The following is a 22,743-nucleotide window of genomic DNA, read 5'->3' as shown; positions in this document are numbered from 1 at the left end:
GCATTGTTACAAATGAGGCCCGCTGGCGTGGGATATGAGTCACCTAACGACTTGTTTCACTTGACGAACATCCATAAAACCAAACTGACGGCTTACAAATAAACATACTCGACGCCAGTCTTAAAACCGCTCGCAACCATTCCCCTTTCGACGAGCCTTGCCTCATTTTTACTCGGTAAATGAAACATAAAAATAAAAGAGGAAAAATATCAAATTGATTTAAAAATACATATATCAGATCATTTTCTAACAATAAGTGTCACTTAGAAACAGGGCTGAAAAAACGAGGCCATAAAAAGAATTTGTTGTTGCCTAGGTAAATAAAGATAAAAATACAAAATGTGTAATAATAAATAAGGCTTCCAAGGGCTCGTGACTTTGAGCTCGTATTTCTTAAACACATGTACGAAATGACCCGAAGCTTTGTCCGAGTTTATACTTATAAGGACGAAACGTTCGATTTGGTTTCAGTTATTGGGCGGTGCTTGCTTCAGCCACGGCCCGTACACGTTCTACAAAGCGGTGAGAATAGGAAACGGACGTGTCCTTCGTCTGGGCAGCTTCTTCCTGACCAAACTCTGGAGCGATGCGGACCTCGTCAGCATCGGGGAGCTTCAGCTGCTCTGGATGGACAGCCGGGGGCCTAATCAACCCCTGGCGTCTTTGCGGCTCTACTTTTTGCCGGAGAACACCCCGGATGGACGAAGGGACACGCACGGAGAGGTGAGTAATTTTCCATCGTCCTTTCGACATTTACTTCCAACAGAAATTAATTAGACGAATATCGGTCTTTGGAGAAGAAAGATACTTACTTGAAATAAAAAATGAAAACTGAAAAAATTGGTTAATGTTGCTACGAAAGGTTAAAAATTGTGAAAATCGCACTATTCCACGACTTTCGGCCTATAGCTGCAATAAATCTGAAGATACTTACACATATGTACAGTAAATCTCTCCACAAGTGTCAGTCCGCAAGGAACCTAAACCTGACACTTGTAGAATCAGGAACTACGTTTTCGAGCCTCGCGCCCGCCTTTGTAGTTTGCCGAACGTAGACAAGGACAGCGAATAAAAGATAAGGATGAAACGTGAGTCGAGGCAACCAAGCGATTTAAATACCAACTTTTTTAATTTTACGTTTTTTACGTTAATTTTTTTTTTTACGTTAATAAGTGAATGTTCAAATTATATCGTGTTTGATATCATTTCCATCAGAAAATTTCAGATGAAAAAAAGTAAAATTAAAGAAATTATATTTTTCTATTATGAATTGTCGAGCCGTGAAATCTCGTAAAAGAAACCGAGCGCTGACAGCGAGCGAGCATACATAGGCGTAGGACCATCTATACTGACACTTGTAGAATCCAAACTGACTGACACTTGTAGAGAATTTACTGTACATCTCTCGATGACTGTCGCTGATCGTTTTCACTGCAAATTCCGATAAAAAAGTTGTAAAACGTGACATTTACAATTTTCTTGGCAATTTCCACAAATTGCAATTTTTTCAAAATTTTTTGTACACGTCATCTAGTATACTGATCCTTCTAACTTCTCAAAAAAAACTTAGCGAGAGTAACTGTATACATATAGGTAGACGTGTATTTGTTTCTATTCGATGCTGTGATACCTTGTTTAAGCTATGAGGTAGAAAGTAAAGTAACGTTGCGAGCAATGAATCAGAGGGATTGCTTCATTGCTCTCATTGTGAAAATAATGCAGCAGAAGCAATCTCTTGTTTATGGCAATAGTTGTGCGGCTAGAAAATAGAAAGTACATATTATTTAAATGTATAAATCAGCAGAGCATAGTTTATCGTGATTTTATTGCGAAACGAATAGAAAAGAAACTATTCTATAGAATTATTCTATAGAAATTAGAATAATTCGTGTTGAAATGGATATAAAATAGAAAATCTCCTTGCAGAATGTACGCGGTTTAAAAAGTTAATCTAACAGAGAATTACTCGAGTGTAATCTTTTATTCGAGTTAATTGCCCCAGATAAGATAATAAGCAACCTTTTTCCTCTTAAAGTTTCAAATGTGTAAGAGCACAGATATACGGATAACTAGCTACATTAACCGAACATGTATAATCACGATGAATAAGCGTTAAATAGATAAAAGTAACGGTAAACAGTTAGTTTTTGAAAGATGGTTTGCTCGAAAGAAGACTTTCGTTCCTAGTGAGTCAGCAGATCTTCGCGAGCTATCAACCACAATAGAATTCAATTGCCTCTCGCCTCGAAAAACATAGTAATCATCTGCGTTGTGCGCGACGTTGACAGTGGTCGTATCATAGAGACAACGTACCACCTTCTAATCGTGGTGAACGATTTAAAAAAAATATCGTCGAACGATTACTCTTGGCCATGTTGCGTCGCGTAATGCCACAAATTTTTCTCAATTCTGCATGTCTAATTCTAGCGATGCGGTGCAACCTTGATCTAATTCATTGCTCGCCTAGCATTTACTCGAAACAATTTCATGTTTCATCGTGCTCTCGGTGTACAGCTCCGCACAGAAATCTCCCTGATTCGAACGTGATTCTTATGAAATCAACATATTCTTCTCGACACCTTGCCCACTTTACATAATACCAGACACGTTTTATAATGTTTCAATCGAGTAGGCTTTACTATAATCACTGAGAAATCTTGCCTTTTTATTCTATCTTTACTCAATTAAACGATCTTGTATTATTTGCCTGGTAAAGTGGTGATTAATCGTAAATAAGCTTCTGACTCATCGACCTTCTCTATGTTAAATAGGTACGTACGTCTACTTGGACGATTTTGAAAATCCTCTTTAAACGAGGGGAAAATGAAGACTGGTTTCGATTCAATAAATAACGCTCGAGCCGTGTCGCCTTATCGAAAAATTATCCCGGTCTGAAAATTGCAACGCGAATAATTGTAATTTAGCCGGTAATCGCCGACGAGAACACTCGAACGCGTCGTTCCACAACGAGGAAATGCTCTTTCGACGTCGTAAACCGGTTTACATTCTGTTTTTTCCACGCCACTCGGACATTTCATCGGCAAAAATCCCTACGGTGCACACTTTGTGCGAATCACGTGACTGGCCATTAGCTTCATTAAATTCTACGGCTCCGAAAATTTGTATTCTTCGATGAAATTTATTTAATATCACACGCAAATGTTATTCTTCCGTTATTAATTTTCTCTAACGTACCTGTTCTGCTTTAATTTAAATTAACTTCACTCGAAACTCGGAGCAATGAATAAAAATGAAAGTATTAAAATTATGGTATGTATAGGTAATATAGGATGGATCGTGTCGAATTCGGGAAGATAGGAAGTACAGTTTAAGAAGAATTAATCTGTCTTATAATAACGCGATTATCGCGGCCGCGATACTGTTCGGGGCACATTCGTGTACTCGGAATCAAATTCACCTTGTATTATGCTAACGACATGCTAATGGCTCCTTCTTTAACGACCGTTTCCTTTTGTGAGTTCGCTTTTGATTCCTCGAGTTCCTCAACGCCGACCTTAGCCTCTCATCTGGCGATATTAATTACGTACTGCCTTTTTACTTGTCGAGACGAAAATAAAGAAGAAGAAAATTGGAACTACATTTCGCATAAACATATTCACTCGTCGTTGTCCGCTCTAAACTGCATTATATCATTCCGTACCAGTCTATAAATATTCACAAGGTCCAGCCGTGGTCCGTGATAAATTTTAATGCAAGCCGACGGTGGACGTAACGAGGTGTAAAATAATTAATAATTACAAATGTATGTTCATTCGAGGGATAATACGAGCATGAAAGTCAGTAAAGTCAGCGAGAGGGAGAATCAATTGGGGCAAAGCTGGTCCCCAAAAAGAAGAGGAACAAAGAAAAAAAATATAGGGAAAAAGATGAAACGAATGGTGGTGGTTGAAAAATTCATGGAATTCCGTGGCACGCTCGTAAAACAAAATATAGATTTATTTCCCCCCGCTAATAGAGGAACGCGAGAACGAGCTATTGGGCTTTTATCGAATTTTTTTCTGTACGGCTAACGCAATATCTGCTCGATAACTTAATTGAAATCGATAATATTCCCACGTACAGGGAGAAAAAAAGCCTCTGATATCCTTTGGATTTACATGAATATCTATTAGTATGCATAGCCTTCTAATCAATGTAATTTCACCGCGGTTATCATAATGAAAAAATCACAACGTGATCGTTTTTATATGCAATACAATCGAGAGGTATTGGCTTTTAGATTTATAGATGAAATCTCGTCGGTTCGACTTTTGTGCCTTTTGAACAGGTTTAAAGTGAAAATACGACAGAACGCCGAGGTGTATTAGAAAAAATAACTACGGGGAATTTATGATCTGGTTTTGTACAAAAAAAAAGGAAGAAAAGTTTAACATGTTGGAATTTGTTGAGATTTTTTTAGAAGGACGCTTAACGCAATTTGTCATAGAAAAGAAAGAAATAAAAGAGACGGCAGGTAGATGCAGATCTGTATGTTGTTCCCCTGGCTTTCATACTTGCTGGTTTTTATTCAAAACCGTATTTGCATTCTCATTATTTTTTCTTCCTATTTCATTCTTTCCCTCTCTCTCTCTCTCTCTCTTTCTCTGAAATTCTGTAAAGTTTCATATTTAGAATTCGTTCCCCGTCTTCTTCCATTCTATTATAAACGTTAAACTCGTTTCTGTTTTCCTGCGTCGTTACACGCATATCTACACATAGACGAGTAATAAATTAACGAACGTAGAAACCGCGTTAACGTTAATTCGAAACTCTCAATGGTGAGTTGGTTTACTCTCTTAACGACTTTTACCGTTATCTGGCTAATTAGCAGGTCCTATTACGAATTACTTTTCAAGTATTTTCGTGATCAATTATATGTATACAGAGTTGAACGAATTTCATAAATCGCACCGACAGGCGTTTCGCTAATTGCAACAGATATTCGGACGAATTTATATAGTCGTAATAAACGTACTCTCCCTGTGCTTTGCAAATTTCCAACTGGCTTGGAAAGCGGCTAACGATGTTATTTAAATGCCTAATATTGATTTAGGTAACAAGCATAATAGCATTAATATGTAAATTTATTATGCAGATGCAGGCGTTGTCGTTGCAAAGTGCTATTCTAACGGAAAACACGAATTTCCCTCGAGTAGCGTTCATTAATTAATTCGTCTTTGGTATAAAAGGAGAGAAAAGAAGGTTGGTAAATATCCTTGTATAAAATATCAACGATCGTGATATACTTACCGTAAGAAGAGCTGCTTCTTCCTTGCTAATTTCGAGGGTTCTCTGTCGTTGTTTGCAAATTTTCGTGACAGGAGTTAGGCAGAGATATGCAAAAAAGGGGTCAGGTTTAAGGGAAAGGAGAGAGGTTAATAGGGGGAAGAACGCAAAGTACAGAGCGAGGCGGATGTAAAAATGTTATGAAGGGGTCTAAAGGACACGGACAATCCCTCTGTTGTATGTTAGGGTAGATTTTGGGGTTGGCCTGTTCCACTATCGAGACATTGTCAATTAAGCACACCCCTTCGCTCGTCATTTTCACTGTTTACAGGTCGGTTAGCTCGAAAGGGTCCCTTACTGTTCGTTAGAAATGCATTTCGTTTCCTCCTCTAGCCTCTTGGAATTTGATTTTATAAACCATGTACATATGTTTATATTTACCAAAATCTTTCTTTTTTCCTCTCTCTTTAACAACACTTTTCCCTTCCTCGCGAAGTATTCCGATAATTATTTTACGGATAATCATTTACCTGGGAGTAGTTTTCACATGTACATGACCAAGATACCTACATATATGGTGTATTCACAGGCTCACGATGTTTTCCATTAAAACGAATGAGTCAGGAGAGAAGAGAAGTAACTATATAATATTATTCGTTTTTGCGCTAACAAGAAAGTTCCATTCGAATTTACTAATTGGCAAAGTCACGAACAGCCAAAGCTGTATTTAGTTACTCGAATTGTTTAGCGGAATTAAATATGCGTCCCTTCCCGCTTCCCTCCTACCAAAAAGTTGCACGCCTGGCGTCCCCGTATTAAATTTGTAGCGGAGATTTCTCGCACGATAGAAAAATCCCGTGTACATCGTTCTGCGAACCGAGGCTCGACGCATTATTTAAATAAGCCGCTCGCACACACTGAATTTCCCTCTCAATAATACATTCCACCGCTATAATCTTAACGAAGCTTCCCGTTCTCTTATCGATGCACTTCTTTAACGAACGAACTTTGCATTCATCTGTTCTGCTCTTGAAATTTTTAATTGAGAACGTTCAAGTTGAAAAAGCTTGAAAATACGAATATTTGAATATTTTGTCGTGAACCCGGAGAGGTTGACTTCAAAACACCAACTTTTTCCTCTGTTTGAAAATGCGTGCGCGAGGGTAGATATAACGTCGGTAAAAATTACTATTGGTGTGGGTATCGGAGGTTTAATTGGTTATCGGAAGGGTGGGGGTAGTAATTCTGGAAAGTTGGGATATTTGGGAACGGCGTAATTTATGGCGGAGGCCCTTGAGGCCCACGGACTAGCTAATCCTCGTGGTTTTGCCTTAAGTCGCGTAAGTACGTTCAAGTGGGTTTGAGGAATAGGAGAGGAAACAATGGTGACATTTTCCAGAACTCTTAGGAGAGAAAGTTTTGGGGTATTTGAAAATTCGAAAACTTCAAAGTTTTTCACTTCAACGAATTATTATTCTAAATATTTTAGAAACCGTTGTCAGCGAATTGCTATTTGTGTACGTCACCGTGGCGATAACATAATGGTTACTTTCGTAAATGGAAAAACACGCGGCGTTTGTTGTTATTTTAAATCGATAAACGTCTGTGCACGCGAGGGCCACTGTTAAATCGAATCACCGTGCTCGCAATCACGAGCGTATTATTGCACACGGCATCGGACAAGAACAACAAATTGGAGCCAGCCCCTGGAAATATTATTTTAAGCGACTTTTGAAACTAGAGAGCTACGAAATAGCGCACCACGTAGCAAAAGCGACGTTCTTTCGTTTCAATTTCAATTACCATTCCAATTTAACTTGTACCATTATGTCCCCGACCAATTTCGTTCCATCTGATTTGCAACTTGGAACGAGAAACCGGTGTTTTGTATCGTGAATCGCGGGATAAAGTAATCGAGCGATTCCCTAGGATCGAAATGGAGGAGCGATGCCCGAAAAAAAAACCGTTTACGTTCTCCTTTTTTCGTCGTGGAGAAAAAAATCACTGGCGAGGAAAAATCGCGTTTTGTTTCGTATAAAACCGAAAAAAAAAAGAAGGAAATTTTTTCGCAGCGAAGAAACTGGCATGAAAAAATTGGGATTTTTTTCCTTTCGGGGAATAAAAAAGGGAGGTCTGATTCGCCCAGTTTCATTTGTTTGTTATCTTGAAAAATTCAGTACAGTCGGTGAAAAGAGAAAAGAATACAAGAACGTGATTCGAGTGGAAAATAAAAAGGAAAAATCACGTTGAATAAAAATAGTCACGTTATTTAATCCATGATGGGAACACACATTATTTCGAGTTTTTCAAAGTATTACGCCGGTTACGTTACGACTATACAATAGAAATAAGTATCTGCGAACACCGACAAGGTTACGTTCTAATACTGTCCGCGCAAATGACGTAATGAATAATGCATTCTCTGGTTTAAATGTTAGTTTTATGAAATGCAACACACGTACACGCCACGTGCAGATGAACATTAATCCGCTTCTCCCGTTGCTGTTTGATGCACGTTTTATGATAACGTGAATTCAATTAATTGCAAAAACTCGTTTATCGCATTTAAACGTTGCAAAAATATAAATATTCAGATTACTTTTGTATATATATATATTTTCTTCTCTTGTTTTTCTCTGCTCTATTTTAATACAGCTATGATAATTCCATTGAACATTGAAAGGCTCGATAAATTTTTCATTTACATTCTCACTTAATCTGTAATTTCAGAATATCAAATCGATTGCTCCCAGGCCATTAATAAACCTGCCATATAATTGTCATATTGTTTCAATATAATTAAATAATTTAATCTTATAATATATTAGAAGGTACATTTGACGATGTGCTAAGGAATATTAGGGTAAAAATATTAATTGCCACAGTTATTGTAGGTCAATAAAAAGAATAATTAATTGGAAACACATGAATGGTATTAACAGTATTGGTTAGGTTTTGAATCTATTCAAAAAACAATTTAGAGAATCAGCAAGGGAGCATATACACTACCGGCCAAAAGTTTGGAATCACTGAGCATTGCAATGTACAGAAAAATTTCCAGAAAAAAGTCGGCGACGTTGAGAATTTTTTATCATTCGAATCAGTTGATACGAGATATATCGATAAAAGTAGAATTTAGATAAACTTTAGATCTATAAAAAATTAGCAGCAGGTTTAATATCGATGAAAAGTGGGAGGTGATTGGAAACTTTTGGCCGGTAGTGTATATCGAAGCCCTTTCTGCGGCACAGAATAAATTAAAAGCGGGACACTGCGTCGTGCAGCTGACGCATAAATATTGTTCTTCCGATAGTTAGTTCATCAATCACGGCAATTACATGCAACACAGTCGAATCCCGATAAAGTCGTTCATGTTCTATGTAATGGTTGCTGACATCGATAATACCTTTTTATCACCCTAACTAGAGCTCGACTAATTATCAACAAAAATTCAACACTTTCCTCTTATCTGTCGGTTTCTACTTTGTCTACACTTCAACTCTGTCTTCTTACGTTTTAAAGTTAAACTTATCACAAGTGGTGCAAAGAGTCAAGGGAAGATAGAGAAGTAGAAAGGAGTACATAGAAGTAAATAGAAAGCGACCGCTTGTATCCCCGTTTCTTTCTACAATGGAAATTTGTTTCCGTCCATCCATCCAGCTCAGATATCATTTTATTTCCTTATGGACTGTTCGAGAAGAGGGCGATGTCCTTACGGAGAGTATTTTTTTTACTTTGGCGATCGTCTAAACGGCGTGGAAAATAGTGGAAACGTCTGAGAAGGAGGGTGCAACGATAAGCGTCTCGAAGACCTGTACCCTTCTTTGAAATGGGCGCGTGTTCACCAGCGTGTTTCTCGCTGATTTCGCCCTGTTCTCGCCGGTTTCCGCTCGGGGCACTGTAAATCCGGTGTAATGAAGAAATTCTTATTCATGCAACGCCGTTACAAACTCCCGTCGTTCCGAATAAAAGTATGCCGACTCCGAAGAATAAACAACGCCGATAACTTCGTATCTTAACGGGCTGATTATTTCGGTGAAAGCATTAAAAACTTTCCTCACGCTTTTGTATCCATTTTTCTTTTTTTTTTTTTCCTATTTCTCTTCTATGGCAATTTTCCTTTTTCCCCGTTCAATTGTACACGTTCGAAAACTTCGCGTATAGCAGAATATTGCATCTACTTCAAGCGTTATGCGCCGAAATTGCAAAGCTTTTCCCTCTGTTTTAGCAAAAAAATTGTTTTACCATTTTATAAAGGTTTTTTAACGGTTCTTTTTTCTTTGGCGTGAGTAATTTACGAGTATATAAACTTTTCTGCCTGCAAAGCTTGGAGAGCTTTTTTCCCATCCTGTTTCATTTTTTTCCCTCCGTGCAACTGCACAACTTTCCAAGATACATACAGTATACTAATTTTAAGAGTGGTATTTCTCGTGATCGTTTTAACTGAATTTCATTGAATACAACAAAGGAGAAATATTGTTTTACACGCTGATACACTGATTCTGAATAAAGTGGCTGCTCGGACAAATCCAATTAATAAATGTTGCTTTTATATTATCAGCTTTTTGTAAAACGACGCCGGTATGAAAATTAATTACGAAAATTTCCTCTTTACTCCACGGTAAGGGGGAAAAAAGAAGAATAGCGTATAATTCGCAGAATGTCCCCTCTTTTATTTTCCACTTCATTGTTGTCGTATCGAACTGCACCGATTGATGTCCACCATTTATGAATCGAACCTCCATCAGTTCGCAAAGAGGGTGGCTGGCCGGGGTGGGAATGAAGCGAGCGAGAGGATAAAATGAAAAAGCAGAAAAGAAAAAAGAAACGCGTGGTATTGTTGAACAGCATAAATACAGATGGCAAAGAGAATAACAAGAGCGAACAAAGTGTTGTTTTGCATGCGTTCCATTGCGATCGAACATATATACGCGGCGAATATTTCATTGCACTCCGTCAGAAAATACTTTACGCTCGTTTATTTCCTCCCAGGTGGGGGAGGGAAAATTCGTTCCAGGAACGAATGAAATTTATTTGCTCTCGTTTCTTCGCGGTTCCATATTTTCTACTTCTTATATTTTTTTCTTAATTTTTTCTTCTCGGGCATATGCTTCCTCTCCGCGGAGCGCGAGAAAGATAGACAGATAGGTAAATAGAGAAAGAAACGCCTTCTGAGTGACTTAATTTTATAATTTCGAGAATGTTTCACCTCCTCTTCTTCTTTTTCATCATCCTATCTCCCGTTGCTGGCTGTAAAATCTTTGAAAATATTAACGCACCGGTACATTCACGACCCGAGTGCTTTTCTTCGATTCTTCATCTTGTAATTAAGAAATGCTCTCTGGTGTAACGAAGCAAGTATACTACTTTTTTATTCGACAAGGTTCGATCGATTGTCTTCTTGTTGATTTTCAAAGAAAACACTTTACGTCTTCCATAAATAATCAGGCGATTCGTTGCGTTTTGCACCGTTATTGTTATACATTTATTAATCAGGAAACTGGCGTGTACTTGGCTAATTATCAGAACGACCTAGCCATTACCGGTTTCCTAGAATTTTCTCATTTTCTTGCAATCGTTAAGCAGATTTCCCACATACGATTATTACATTCGTTCCATTCCGTGTTATAATTTATCCTATATGTCCCCTCCTCTCCCTCTCCTCCTTATCAGCTTCGTTAATTCTCGTCGAATCTACGAACTTGCACGAGCATAACGCGAGGTGCTTACACTTGGTTTGATATTCGCGGGGGTCCACTTGGCCTGCATAATTTATTAGAAAATTGCCAACGAGTTTCCTCGTCTCTCTTCCATCTTTCTCTCCCACTCCCTCTCCAACGGATCACTGCACGCGCACGCACGCATACACGCAGTCTCTCTACGTTAGAATAATTCAATGTTCTAAATAAAACTCGTGGAATTCGCGTGCACGCGGTTGTTGTTCGGCCAGTGTTGAGGACGATGGGGAATCCACGAACGGGTGAACGTACCCTTAAGCCGTGCACATACAACGCGATTAACCCGTCTGCATCGTTTTCTTCCATTAGATGCCCGCTCCTAAATCGGAGAAACTGTTTTTTATCGCACGTTAGTGGTACCTATGCAGTTTATTCTTCTTTCGATACAACATTCGTGCTACGATATTACGATATAAACATTTTTAATGTTTTAAAAGAAAAACGTCACTTTTTTAAGGAAGTAACTCCTTTTTTCCCTTTTATACTTTACGTATTAAAGCTTTTTTCAAATGTGCACAACTTTTGAAAAATTCTTTGTGCTATTTGATGGGAGTAATTGAACTTGGTTTGCGTCAGATTGACGAGTTGCCTATTCAGAAGGGTGTGTGTTTAGGACGAAACCTTTGTTGCATTCTCTTATCAAGGGAAATCGATTAATAGGCCGCGGCGCTCCTTTAGAGAAACATTTTGGGAGTAAATCGCGTCTAACACTCGTTGCCTAACTCTGTACAACGTGACAAATTGTCCCTGATATACTTAGAGTGCCTCCCTTCGGGACTGTTATCGAATTTCGACCGGAATGTCCCTGAAAGCGGCGGAAGCTGAATCGGGAACTTTGAGAAAAATTTCGTGAGCCAAGGAAGGCGATAATTCTGCTGAGGAACGGAGAGTGAACAAAATCTCGTTCGAACACGAATCTTTTCAACAACCGTGTTCATATTTTTTACGCGAATAAGAGAAAGAGAACACTGGTACGTGAATTAATCTCTGGTAGTTTCGTTACATTTCAAGTAAAAACATTCGGGAGAGAAGAAGAGAAAAAAACACTCAAGATGGAAATGTATGCAATTAACGTGTGCTGCACTGTCCAAGAGAAAATAAAACCGTGAAAAGAAGAATTTTATTCAAATAGTGAGAAAATTTTCTACTTTGCGTTCTTTGAAAATATTTTTTCAGAAATTTATATCGTTATTGTATGACGGACACTTGTCCCTACTGGCGTGGAGCAAGACGTATAGGCAAAAAACGGGGACAAAGAATATTCCATTTTTATTTAAATGTAATTCCGACGTTGCGAGGAAAAGAGAAAAGGAAAAGGACAACAACGAGCGATAAATTATTTCGTACAGAACGTACAAACACAAACGATTCTAACTACGTAAACACGAATAGTTATTCGTCCGCATTTAAATATAGATTGATTTATTTTCCGTACACAGACAAGGGCACGTGCTCTCTCGCGCGTGTGTATATAGGTATAGTATATCGACGATAAATTATTTCGCGAAAAGCAACCAAGGAAATTGATATGCACGAGGCGTGCAACATGGCGGCCACACTATCTAATGCCACTTTGGTGAACGAAGTCGGAGATTGCACGTATACGCACAAAAATCAATGCAGTGTTTGTAAAGGCTCTTATTCAGGAGCATGACTTACCTAACACGTTCGTGCAGTGGCAATGCTTCATACAGATATGACTCATAAAATCCGTACAAACTGGCGGAATCGATTTGTTTACGTTGATTCATTTCTTTCGGTTAGAATTGTCGGTTTCTTTTCATATTTTGCCCCCTCGACCCTTCTTTGCGCACCGATTGATGTTTGCGCACATTGTTGCACGGTCGAACGTTATTCGTGTTTCAATTTAATTATCATTTAGATTCGTATTACGTCCAATCTCGTGCAGTATGTGTATATACGCAATTAAATCGCAGACCGAAATAATTAGTAAAATATTTAATTAAATTGTTAGCCTGCCCATTAACCGTACGAATTGATTAAACGCTCGTATTCTGTTTTATTTGCAATTGTAACACGCGTGCACGGCTCGTTGTTTCGTTGTTGTTACAACGCCACGAACAAGACGATTGACTTGTACTTTGTACTCGTTTTTTCCGCGAGCATTTCAGGCTATCCTGGAAATCACTCGTGCGCGCGTGTGTGACGTAATCGATAGCAGCAGCCGTCAGGAAGAAATTATGATTCTGTTGATGTAACTCTTTGGGTTTACCGAATCGGCTATTTCGCGAATAGAAATTCCCAATTTTTTTTCTCCAATTCCCCTTTTCTATCCCGTGTTTCAATCAACGGACGATTTTTCCGCAAAGTCTCCAACTCGATTCCCCCACGAGCAAGCACATCCCAATCGCACGTTTCACGAGGAACGAGTGATTCAGGATGGTCGAACGGTATTAAAAACGCTAACGTTTATACCAAGAAGCTGCAGTTGTTTTTTCCATTTAACGTTTCCCTCGTCAGGAGCGTGTAATCTTTCTCGAATTTTCACGCCAATTTCCCGCGGAACGATCGCAACTCCACTTGGCTATGTTTCGTTCCCTTCTATCAAACAGGCATTTTCTTTGTTAAATCAAATACCATCAGTGTGAATAATTCATTGCTAGGCAAGAATAATAGGGGATTCAGGTGAAATTTTCATTACAACTTTATTAAGATACGATTCGATAGAAATTACTGTTAAATAGAGCATAAAACGTATTTATCGACACAAAAACGATAGAATGGTATTGGCATCGTCAATCAACGAGCCAATATCAATCCGAAAATTTGGACGTTCGTGCGCCATCGCGAAACGATCCAAAATTTCTGTACACAGTTGTTATGATAGATAGCAGTAGGGAGGGCGAATATTCGCGGCATCATAGATGCAGTTAATTTAATTAGATATAGCTTGGTGCAATGACGAGAGCCCCGTGCCAAGTAAATTCGTCAGATTGTCCAAATAAAACGTAAATTCCGACCGGCTCTCTGTCGGCATCTAGTGAGCATTACGCGTTCCGCCGGTAGATTTATGCGAATTCAGTTCGGCATGTGCTCACCACGGATATATTAGAACACTGTCACGTAGAGATGGAATCGAGTCGAGAACTGTTTGTGAATTGCAGCCCGAACTGTACGCGCGCTTGATTCGGTGCAGATCGAACGCGGCCGGAAGTGGAACGAGCGTAATTCGGGGCTGATTATTGTAACCGGTATTTCCAGTCGAAAAATAATATACTCTCTGGGTATCCATAATTTTCGTATATAGAGTTTAAAAAAGATTAACACGTTGAATATCGAATATTCGGTGGAATAAAATTTACTCACTTTAGTATACGCGATGTATATTTTAATAAGAAACAACGTTGTTTTAATGACGCTCAACGGTGCCAAGAAACATTTCTCTTGATCATTTTAATAAAGTAATGTAGAATATAAATCAGAGATTACGTACAGTCAAGGACAGAAATGTATAGACACCTTTCAAAACAGAATAACTTTTTTAAAATTGGACCAAACGGCTCGAGACTTTTAATTAAAGACGTTAGAAGGATCAGTTTACTGCATGACCTGTAAAAAGAATTTTGAAAAAATTGCAATTGGTCGGAATCGTAGCTATTTACAACTTTCTTATCTGAGCCCGTAATGATAATTTAAAAACTATGTTTTGTAGATTTGCATCAACTATATAGGTGCATGCTGAAAATTTCATCGAAATCGATTAACGTTGCTACGAGCTACAAACGGTTAAAGATAGTGAAAATGGCAGTTTTTCACGGCTTTCGGTCTATAAGCGTAATAAATTTAAAGATTCTTACATCTTTCGATGCCTATCGCCTATTTCTGCATCAACCGATTGTTTCGATGAAATTTTCAGCACGTATGTAATTGGCGTAAATCTATAAAACGTATTTTTTAAAAATTTTCATTACGGGCTTAAATAAAAAAGTTGTAGAAAGCGATTTTTACACGTCTTATAGTAAACTAATCCTTCTGACATCTTTAATTAAAAGGCTCGAGTCGTTTGGTCCAATTTGAAAAAAAGTTATTCTGTTTTGAAGGGTGTCCATGTATTTCTGTCCTTGACTGTATCAGAAAATGGCTGATTTATTCATCGATGATATTCTCTGATCCAATTTGACTTTTATGAATGAACAGAGGAGTCGATCAAAGACCGTTGAAGAACCGAAACGTTTCGAACACACTTGGAATAAGGGTATGGATGGCATTCGAGTCAGGTTTATTCCCATCTCTAGTGGTAGACGGTGTTGGTACGTTGTTGCTGTAGCGTGGTTCGCATGGTTGCCGGGGATCTCAGGGTTAGGGAGGAATCGGGAACGACGGGGGTGGACCACGGGGGTGCCGAATGGAAGCTATAGTACGGTGTAGAGCAACTCTGTATGGGTAAGTGGAGAGAGAGCCAGTGTTATTGGTTTTTGTTGCGCATGCCTACTGCCAGCGTCAATCTGGCGAATTATTAGCCAAGTTTAACTGGCCAGAGGTGAGATAGATTATGACAGGAGCTGGTAATTTAATGGTCTCGCTCCACTCTGTTGCCTGTTAATTGATTTATATTTTTTTTTTTTTGTTTGCTTTTCCCGGCTGACCTGGGTGATCGATCGAAAAAATGTTAATCCGTCGTCCATTTCATTCTCGCCTTTAATCCCCTGTATTATTTAATCAATTATTTAGATTTTCGCGTTGTATCGCAAGTAAGATTAAAGCTAAGATTAACTAATATTTCTAGACGATAAAAGAATCCTAATTAGCAGATAAATTTTATTAGATTCTGTTTTCACGGTTCTGTTCTCCTCGAGACAAGAGAAATATTGACGAATAAGTAGCCGATCGTGACGACCGTCAATTCTCCCGTGTTACACGTCGTTTTGTTGCCTCCTGCCTTAGCGAGGCGGCTACTCGATGGAACAAAATGGATTTTGATGGGTAATCAAAGAGAACGATTCGAGGGTCCGATTCGACGAACGCAAAGATTTATGAATGGCCGGCAGAGACTCCTACTTCCATTTAACCTCACTCTTCTCCTTAAAAAAGTTACATTCTTTCGATGTTTTATTTCTTTCTCTGCATCATTTCCAAACGATCACCTTCAACATAATTCCTCCTTTCGTATTTCTCATTCTACTCTTTCACGTTTCATTTTCTCCCCTTTTTGAGTCGTACCGCCTGAGATCCCAAAAAGCTAATTCCGCCGATAAGCGAGCAGCTGCCGGTTCCCTGCTTGCTGTTTAAACGAAATTAGTCCACGCGTGAGGATACCCACCCTCACGAAAACGATGGAAAAACGAAGGTGAAAGTTTTTGATCGCGTGGCGAACAGAGAGTCGCGAGTGTAACACGAGAGGAAGGAGAAGAAGAAACAAATCGTCTGGTTGATCGTGTCTGGCAGAGGGAGCGACAATAATATCGATGACGATGACGATAATGACGGGAAAGATATTGCGTGGTCCTTCGAGTGACATTAACCTTTAAATTGCTACAGGTAGTAACTCGGGATATCTGAGGGAAGGGGGGGACAGCTACAGTCTCACGACAGGTTCAAATTCGTTTGTGTTCGCGCTCGTGGATTTTCGTGGGCACCACGGTATGTGTCCAGACCCCGATAGCCACAGCAGATGCTTAAAGCGCGTTCACACGACGGTCTGTACTGTGTGTGCGTGTTTACCTGCTCACGAGTACCGCCATATGGTGGGCACGTTCGTGTGGGATTTGTGGGTTGGACAGTGGCGGCGACGCTTTCGTTCTTGGTTTACTTAGGCGAATACAGAGTGCCCTCATGAACGGCTACAATGCCGGCCTCGGGTAAAAAAGAGTTACTTTCGTCGAGTTTTCTTTTTTCTTCTTCTTCTTTTCTTTATTTTAGTTTCAGCCAGCAGCGGCTCGAATCGCTTTTCCTCCGCCTCTTCTTTCTGTCAGTCCCGGTTCACCAGTAATTATGCGACTTTTTTTTTTTTTTTTTTTTTTTTTTAAAGAAGAAATGAAAATTTTTCTCTTTGGTTAGAAATGAAACTAAAGAAAATTCTTTTTACCCGAGGTAATTGCCTTCGTAATTGTTACATCAGAGAGAAGCATTAAATTTCACGTTTATTGGTTCAGTTTTATGAAAAGGTATTTGATTAATCCGTTAAAAAGTCCATTTAATAAATGTTAACAATTATCTTATATTTTTACTAAATTCAGTATCGTTAGAGTTGAAACTTTTTCGATTTCATAAATTTCATTTTTGTTCAAACATGTGTAGAATAATAATTAGAAAAACTATTTGACGACGGTGGTTGAATAAAATGGCTGGAGAATGGGGCGAGAAGTCGATTTCCCCAGCAGGGGAATATAAAGATAATTCTTCTTGAAATATTTCCCTTTGGTAAAACGATTTTATATTATGTCAAGTCGCCTATTCAGCTCGTTGGCCAATGCCGAGCAGTTACAGCCATCTTTCTTCAAGGTCCTCTTCCTTTATGGCCTCGTCCACGTTCATTCGCGTTGCTTTTACATCGCTGCTGCACGGTAATTGAATATTTGACGAGCAGGAAAAGAATCTGACACGCTGGAATCGGTGTTAAAGAAACATTACTTCTCAATGTACCCTCTCTCTCTCTTTCTCTCTCTCTCTCTCTGTGCGTGCCAATAATTATTGTACTAATTTCATTAGCACCCGTTGCTTGTTTAAAGTTTCAATTTATAGTGCACTCTGCAGACTCGACGATCGATAAAGCATCAAATTATTTCGTGTTAGGTTGCAGCTAAAATTTCAGATCCGTTCACTGGTACGGGAATTACAGAAAAGAGAGAAAGCAACGAGAATCGAAAGAAAATCGCGTTAGATTAAATTTTCAGTACGTTTGTTCCTCGACTTTCGCTCATTCTTTTACACGATCCGAAATAAGTTACAGTTGGTTAAAATCTGATCCGAATTGAAATCACTTCTATGGAAACACAAATAAACGTTACAGACCAGGAGAAAGAGTTTTCACGAGGAGGACAGTAATTTTGTGCGCTACTGTACATTACGCGTTTAGCCCGTAGAGCCTGAGTGGGATTGGATAATTCTAAACACAGTTGTACACGTTGCCTGTACAGTAACAACCTTTGACCAACTCTACAACTGTGTGTGAACACTCTGCAACAGAGAATGGAAGGGATTCTCCTTCCTCGAACCTTCTTCTTTTTCTTTCTCACTCTCACTCACCCTTCTCTATCTATTTCTCCCTTTCAATCTCTCCTCCATTCCTCTCTCTTCTTTTAATATGGTTTTTTTCTCCCCCCCCTCCCCACTTGTTCCCTCCTTCCTTTTCTCTCTTTCTCCTTTATTTCATTATTTAACTTTTTCTTCGTCGATTCCTTATTCTCTTTCTATTTCACTCGGTTCTCCACTTTGTAAAATGGTTCTGTCCTTTGCCAACTGATCCGCGTTTCTCATCATTTCTTTCGCTTTCTGTCTGCTTGTTCTCCTTCCTGATAGCGTTGCCAACCCTCTTTGTCGTGCAAGTTTTTGAGCAATTTAATCATACTACAGTGCTCAAATCGTTTCAGGCATTGTTTAAAGTTGGCGATGTTTGAACAGCTTGGAAAAATGTATCTTTAACCGTTTCAAGATACTCCATTATCTTCTGGAATGTCCCGAACAATTGTCCTTTTAAAGAGGGACAGTAAGAATAAGCGGCGACATTTTTCGAGTAAACTTTGATTTAAGGCGCATTTTAAATCCATCGCTTGGCCAATTTCCCGTTTCTCGGTAAAGCACTAGGTGGGACTCGGTGAATGGAGAGAATTCTTAAATTAAATCGTCGTTCTAACGAGGCCAGGAAAAAAAATGAACTCTCCCTCCCTCCAGATTTTCCTCTCGTTTGAGCACCTCTAAGGCTTGGCGAGCCTTTAGAAATTGTTTCACTGACACTCGTCTCGGGAAACGTATTCAATCCTCGTCGGAGGAGTAGCGAGCTTTTTGCTCCCAATGTTTATTTCTGTTGTTTCGGCTTAGTTATCGTCGTGTAATTACATTCAACATTATTGCCGACGATTTGGATTTAAAAAAATAATTCTCCCGCGATTTTCCGAATACATTTACTTGTTTGCTTCGCTCGATTCCATTCGAAACGGCTTTTAGTTTATTTAAGTTACGAATGGGCGATATCGGTTGATTCCATTCGAAATAGATTTTAGCAAGAGTGGAGTGGGGGAAGGGTGGGGAGAACTCGATTTTATTTACATTTGTATTTCGCCTCCACGATGCGAGATTTCAATTTCCCGGAACACGTCATTTCTTTCGAATTGTGCGACAGGAGGTATTTCGAAAAATAAACAGCCACAAATCAGTCGCATAGCATTCACGAAATTCCGTCTGGTTTAATTAAAAATATCCGAACGACCGTTGAAGACACTGTGGGAAATAAATGTAAGAATCGAGAAAGCAACGGATAAACTTTCTAGAGCCCGTGAAATGACAATGTTCAAAAATGTTTGCGCTCTCTGTTTACGCGGTTCCCCGGATCAAGCAGTGCAACATGCTTAAGAGCGTAATTCGCTCGGAGGCGAGAGTTTTTCTTTTTTCTTCTCTTTTCCATTCCGTTTCGGTGCTTCCGCGCTTAGTGGTACACAGAGGTTATTTTCGGCACTTCGGTACTTTTACGAGTGATACTTCTTTATGATGAAATGATTACCTGCGCCGGAGCGCGTGGGCGGCGCGATAACAAATTCCAGTGTTTTGCACCAACACTCTTGTCGCCCCGCTTTTCTCGGGCATCAAGGCGGTTTACTTAACGCATTATCTCCTACCTTACATGCTTATGGACTTTAACCATTCGGCTATGAAAGACGTGTACACATTGCAGTTGTATTTCCACTTCATAGTGATATATCGTGCTGCTTACTAGATAACACGAGAATACTTGTGATACTTTGCGATCTTATTTAGAAAAATTTTCACCTCTTGAGGTAAAAAAGAATGAAAAATAATAATTATTATAATTATACGAGGATGAACTTGAATTAACGAGACTGAAAGAAATTCGAGGTTCGAGCGGAATAAAATAATTGAATCGGTATTAATTTATTTCGTCCTTTTCGGCCTGGCCTGGCCTCATTTTCCTGTCGAACCATTTCGAATGGGTGTCCACGCTAAACGTGTTTCGAACCGTGCTTTCGATAATCACCGAACGAATGAAAAGCACGTTCGGCGTGTATACCTATCTACCATTCATTTATATCGTATTGTTCACTAATGAGAAGCTCGGCAAATATAGCGAAATTACAAATGTAAATCGATTGTTTAACGTTCCGATAGTGAATGATTTCCTTGACACAATTTTCTACCAAATTCCTCCTGTTTTTCTTCTCCTTTTGGGAATATCGTCTAATATTCCTCGAAATTTCCTATTTTAATTCAGGTCCAAGTTCATCTCCCATTTTCGTCGGTAAACGAAAGAGGATATTTCCGTGGAAAATACACGAAGCTCGGTCGAATCGAATCGAATCGAATAGAATAAACGGGAATGACAAACGAAATAACACGAATAACATTCGCGTGAAACGTTAAAACGCGGCTGGGAGAATGTATCGATTAATAAACCGCTAAATGTCAGTAACAGAACGCCTCTTGTACCCCCTCCGTTCCGTCAGCCGACCGCCACCGCCATCGTGCGACTAATAATATTGCAGTTGATACGGCACAACACTATTTTGAAACGCGAGACAATACAGGAAATACGGTAACGGAGTTCATGTAATAATGCCATGTTGCATTATTCAATTACACGAAGAGAGTTCGCGGGCCCGGGGAAGATCGATAACCGGGCTGAAAGTAACAAACGCCACCGCCTCGCGCTCATATTTTTATCGTTTACATGGAATCGAACGATGTTGGAACGAACGGATGGACAAAGGTGAAGAAGGAGGTGGAAGAATTGCCGGTGTTACGGTTCGTGCAGCCAGATATTAAGTTACTGCGAGAATCGAGACAGATCGAACATCGTGTTGCAAGGGAAAAAATAAATTGATTAACTTTTCGGTTTGAATAAAATGAAAGAAAGGGGAGGAAAAGAAGCAGATGTCCGTACCTGTGTACGTGTACGAGTTTTTCTGCTGTTCCTTTTAAAAATGTATCAGTCGCCGGATGTGGATAATTGAAACACGGCGTCGTTACGTTATGGGTTACAACTCTGTAACGCGCGTTGTACGATTACGGACTCGAGCAGAGGGATCGATAGCTCGATATCTGCCATCTTCCGAGGAAAAAAGTTGGCGTACTTTTGCATTTGAACGAAAATGAAGAAATTTTGATTACACTTTGATTGTGTTATTTTAATGGTATTTAGATTAGGGGAGAGAGATTCGACTGTAAATCGAGTTAAGCACACACATGGTATCGATTAACCGCGTGAACTCGGGGATAATACGTATTATTTTGTTTTATTGGAAAAGAAAATTTGTTCGAAAAATGAATGAAATCGGATGAAAGGCAACATTTCCCTTATCGCGAGCGGATCGTTTCGAGTGGCCAGAACGGGGAGTGGAATCGCGGTTTACGCCTATGGGGCTCGCCCTGTCGTCCATTAAAAGTCGTCGGCCCTTGTCTCCCTCCGTGAGGAGCACAAAAACCAGAAAACGTAAAAGGCATGGCACTCGTTCGAAACCAGTTCACGCTCCGGGGGAAGCTCCGCATGCCAAGAAAAATAGATCGTTAACGAATGAAAAGGAAAGAAAAGAGGGGAAAAAAGAAGCTTCCCTAAGGGGGTTGATGGGGAGGAGGAGAGAAGAGATCTAATAAAATTAACCTGTCGCGTAATAACGAATGGCGATAATCACGTGTGTGTCATGTATGAAATTATTATCAATTCGCGATAGTGACTCGTTTACATCATCATCGTGCCTACCCATACGTACACCGACAGAGAAAAAAATATCTTGATTTCATTCAGACACTAGACTGTGTCCTTTTGCATTGGGATACGAATCTCGATCTGACGAGTTTTCAATAAAGCATTCTTCAGTTATACTGCTTGTCTTCTTTCCCGTCGAGCTCTGGGATCGATATATCTATAGTGTACACGTATACCGCGTGTATTCAACGGATTCGAATATACATATATCGAAACCTTTACGATGTATTAGCCGCAACTGTGGTGGGGCGAAGGGCGGTTATGTATCGAGTTGAATTCAGTTTGCGTTATCGTTACGTAATTACCCTGCAATGATTAATAATGGTTGATTTCGGAGATTCTCACGCAGTCAACTCTTCCTGCATATAGTAATCAGAGGTAGCGGGGAAGGGTTATGGTTTCTAACAAGTATTCTCGATTCTTATTTTAAGCATGTTTCGGGAAAAGGGGGGAAAAAAGGGAAATTTACACGAGACACTTTGTATATTACCATGAAAGTTTCTCCCGTGAAATCTCTACTTCTGTTTTGCGCGCGACAGCTCGACGTGTTTTCGTTATGAATATAAACGGCGTTCTCGCAATAAAAGTAAAAAGCTCGCGGTTTGCTTGCATATTCGCGTACAACTCCTCTCAGTTTCCCCGCGTGATTAGTTTCCCGGCTGGTTTACGTTTAAAAAGCAACCGCGAGAAATTTCATATTTATTCTAGCGATACTTTTTTATTTCAATATCAGGCGTAAATATTGATACATAATGCGCTGCAGATAAGCGACGACGTGTGCTTTCAATTTGTAATAAGGAGGATAATTAACAGAGGAGATAAAACGATTTCATAATCTTCCCGAATTACGTAACGCGATTATTATTCAAATCCATGCAAATATGT

General features: G+C 39.4%; 1 protein-coding gene across 1 annotated transcript in view; it reads left to right on the top strand.

The window, feature by feature from the left end:
* The first annotated feature begins 532 nt into the window (after window positions 1-532).
* Window positions 533-22,743, top strand: part of LOC108575461 (dual specificity protein kinase splA-like) — a 121,013-nt gene continuing 98,802 nt past the window's right edge. Inside the window, exon 1 of the mRNA XM_017938263.1 lies at window positions 533-723. Coding sequence (XP_017793752.1) covers window positions 628-723 — 96 coding nt within the window. The 5' untranslated portion in view covers window positions 533-627. The remainder of the gene's footprint in view (window positions 724-22,743) is intronic.

This window comes from Habropoda laboriosa, unplaced genomic scaffold (assembly GCF_001263275.1).
Source record: "Habropoda laboriosa isolate 0110345459 unplaced genomic scaffold, ASM126327v1 scaffold18, whole genome shotgun sequence".
Taxonomy (NCBI): Eukaryota; Metazoa; Arthropoda; class Insecta; order Hymenoptera; family Apidae; genus Habropoda; species Habropoda laboriosa.
The sequence above is the reverse complement of the archived record's forward strand: the minus strand, read 5'-3'. Positions and strand labels throughout refer to the sequence as shown.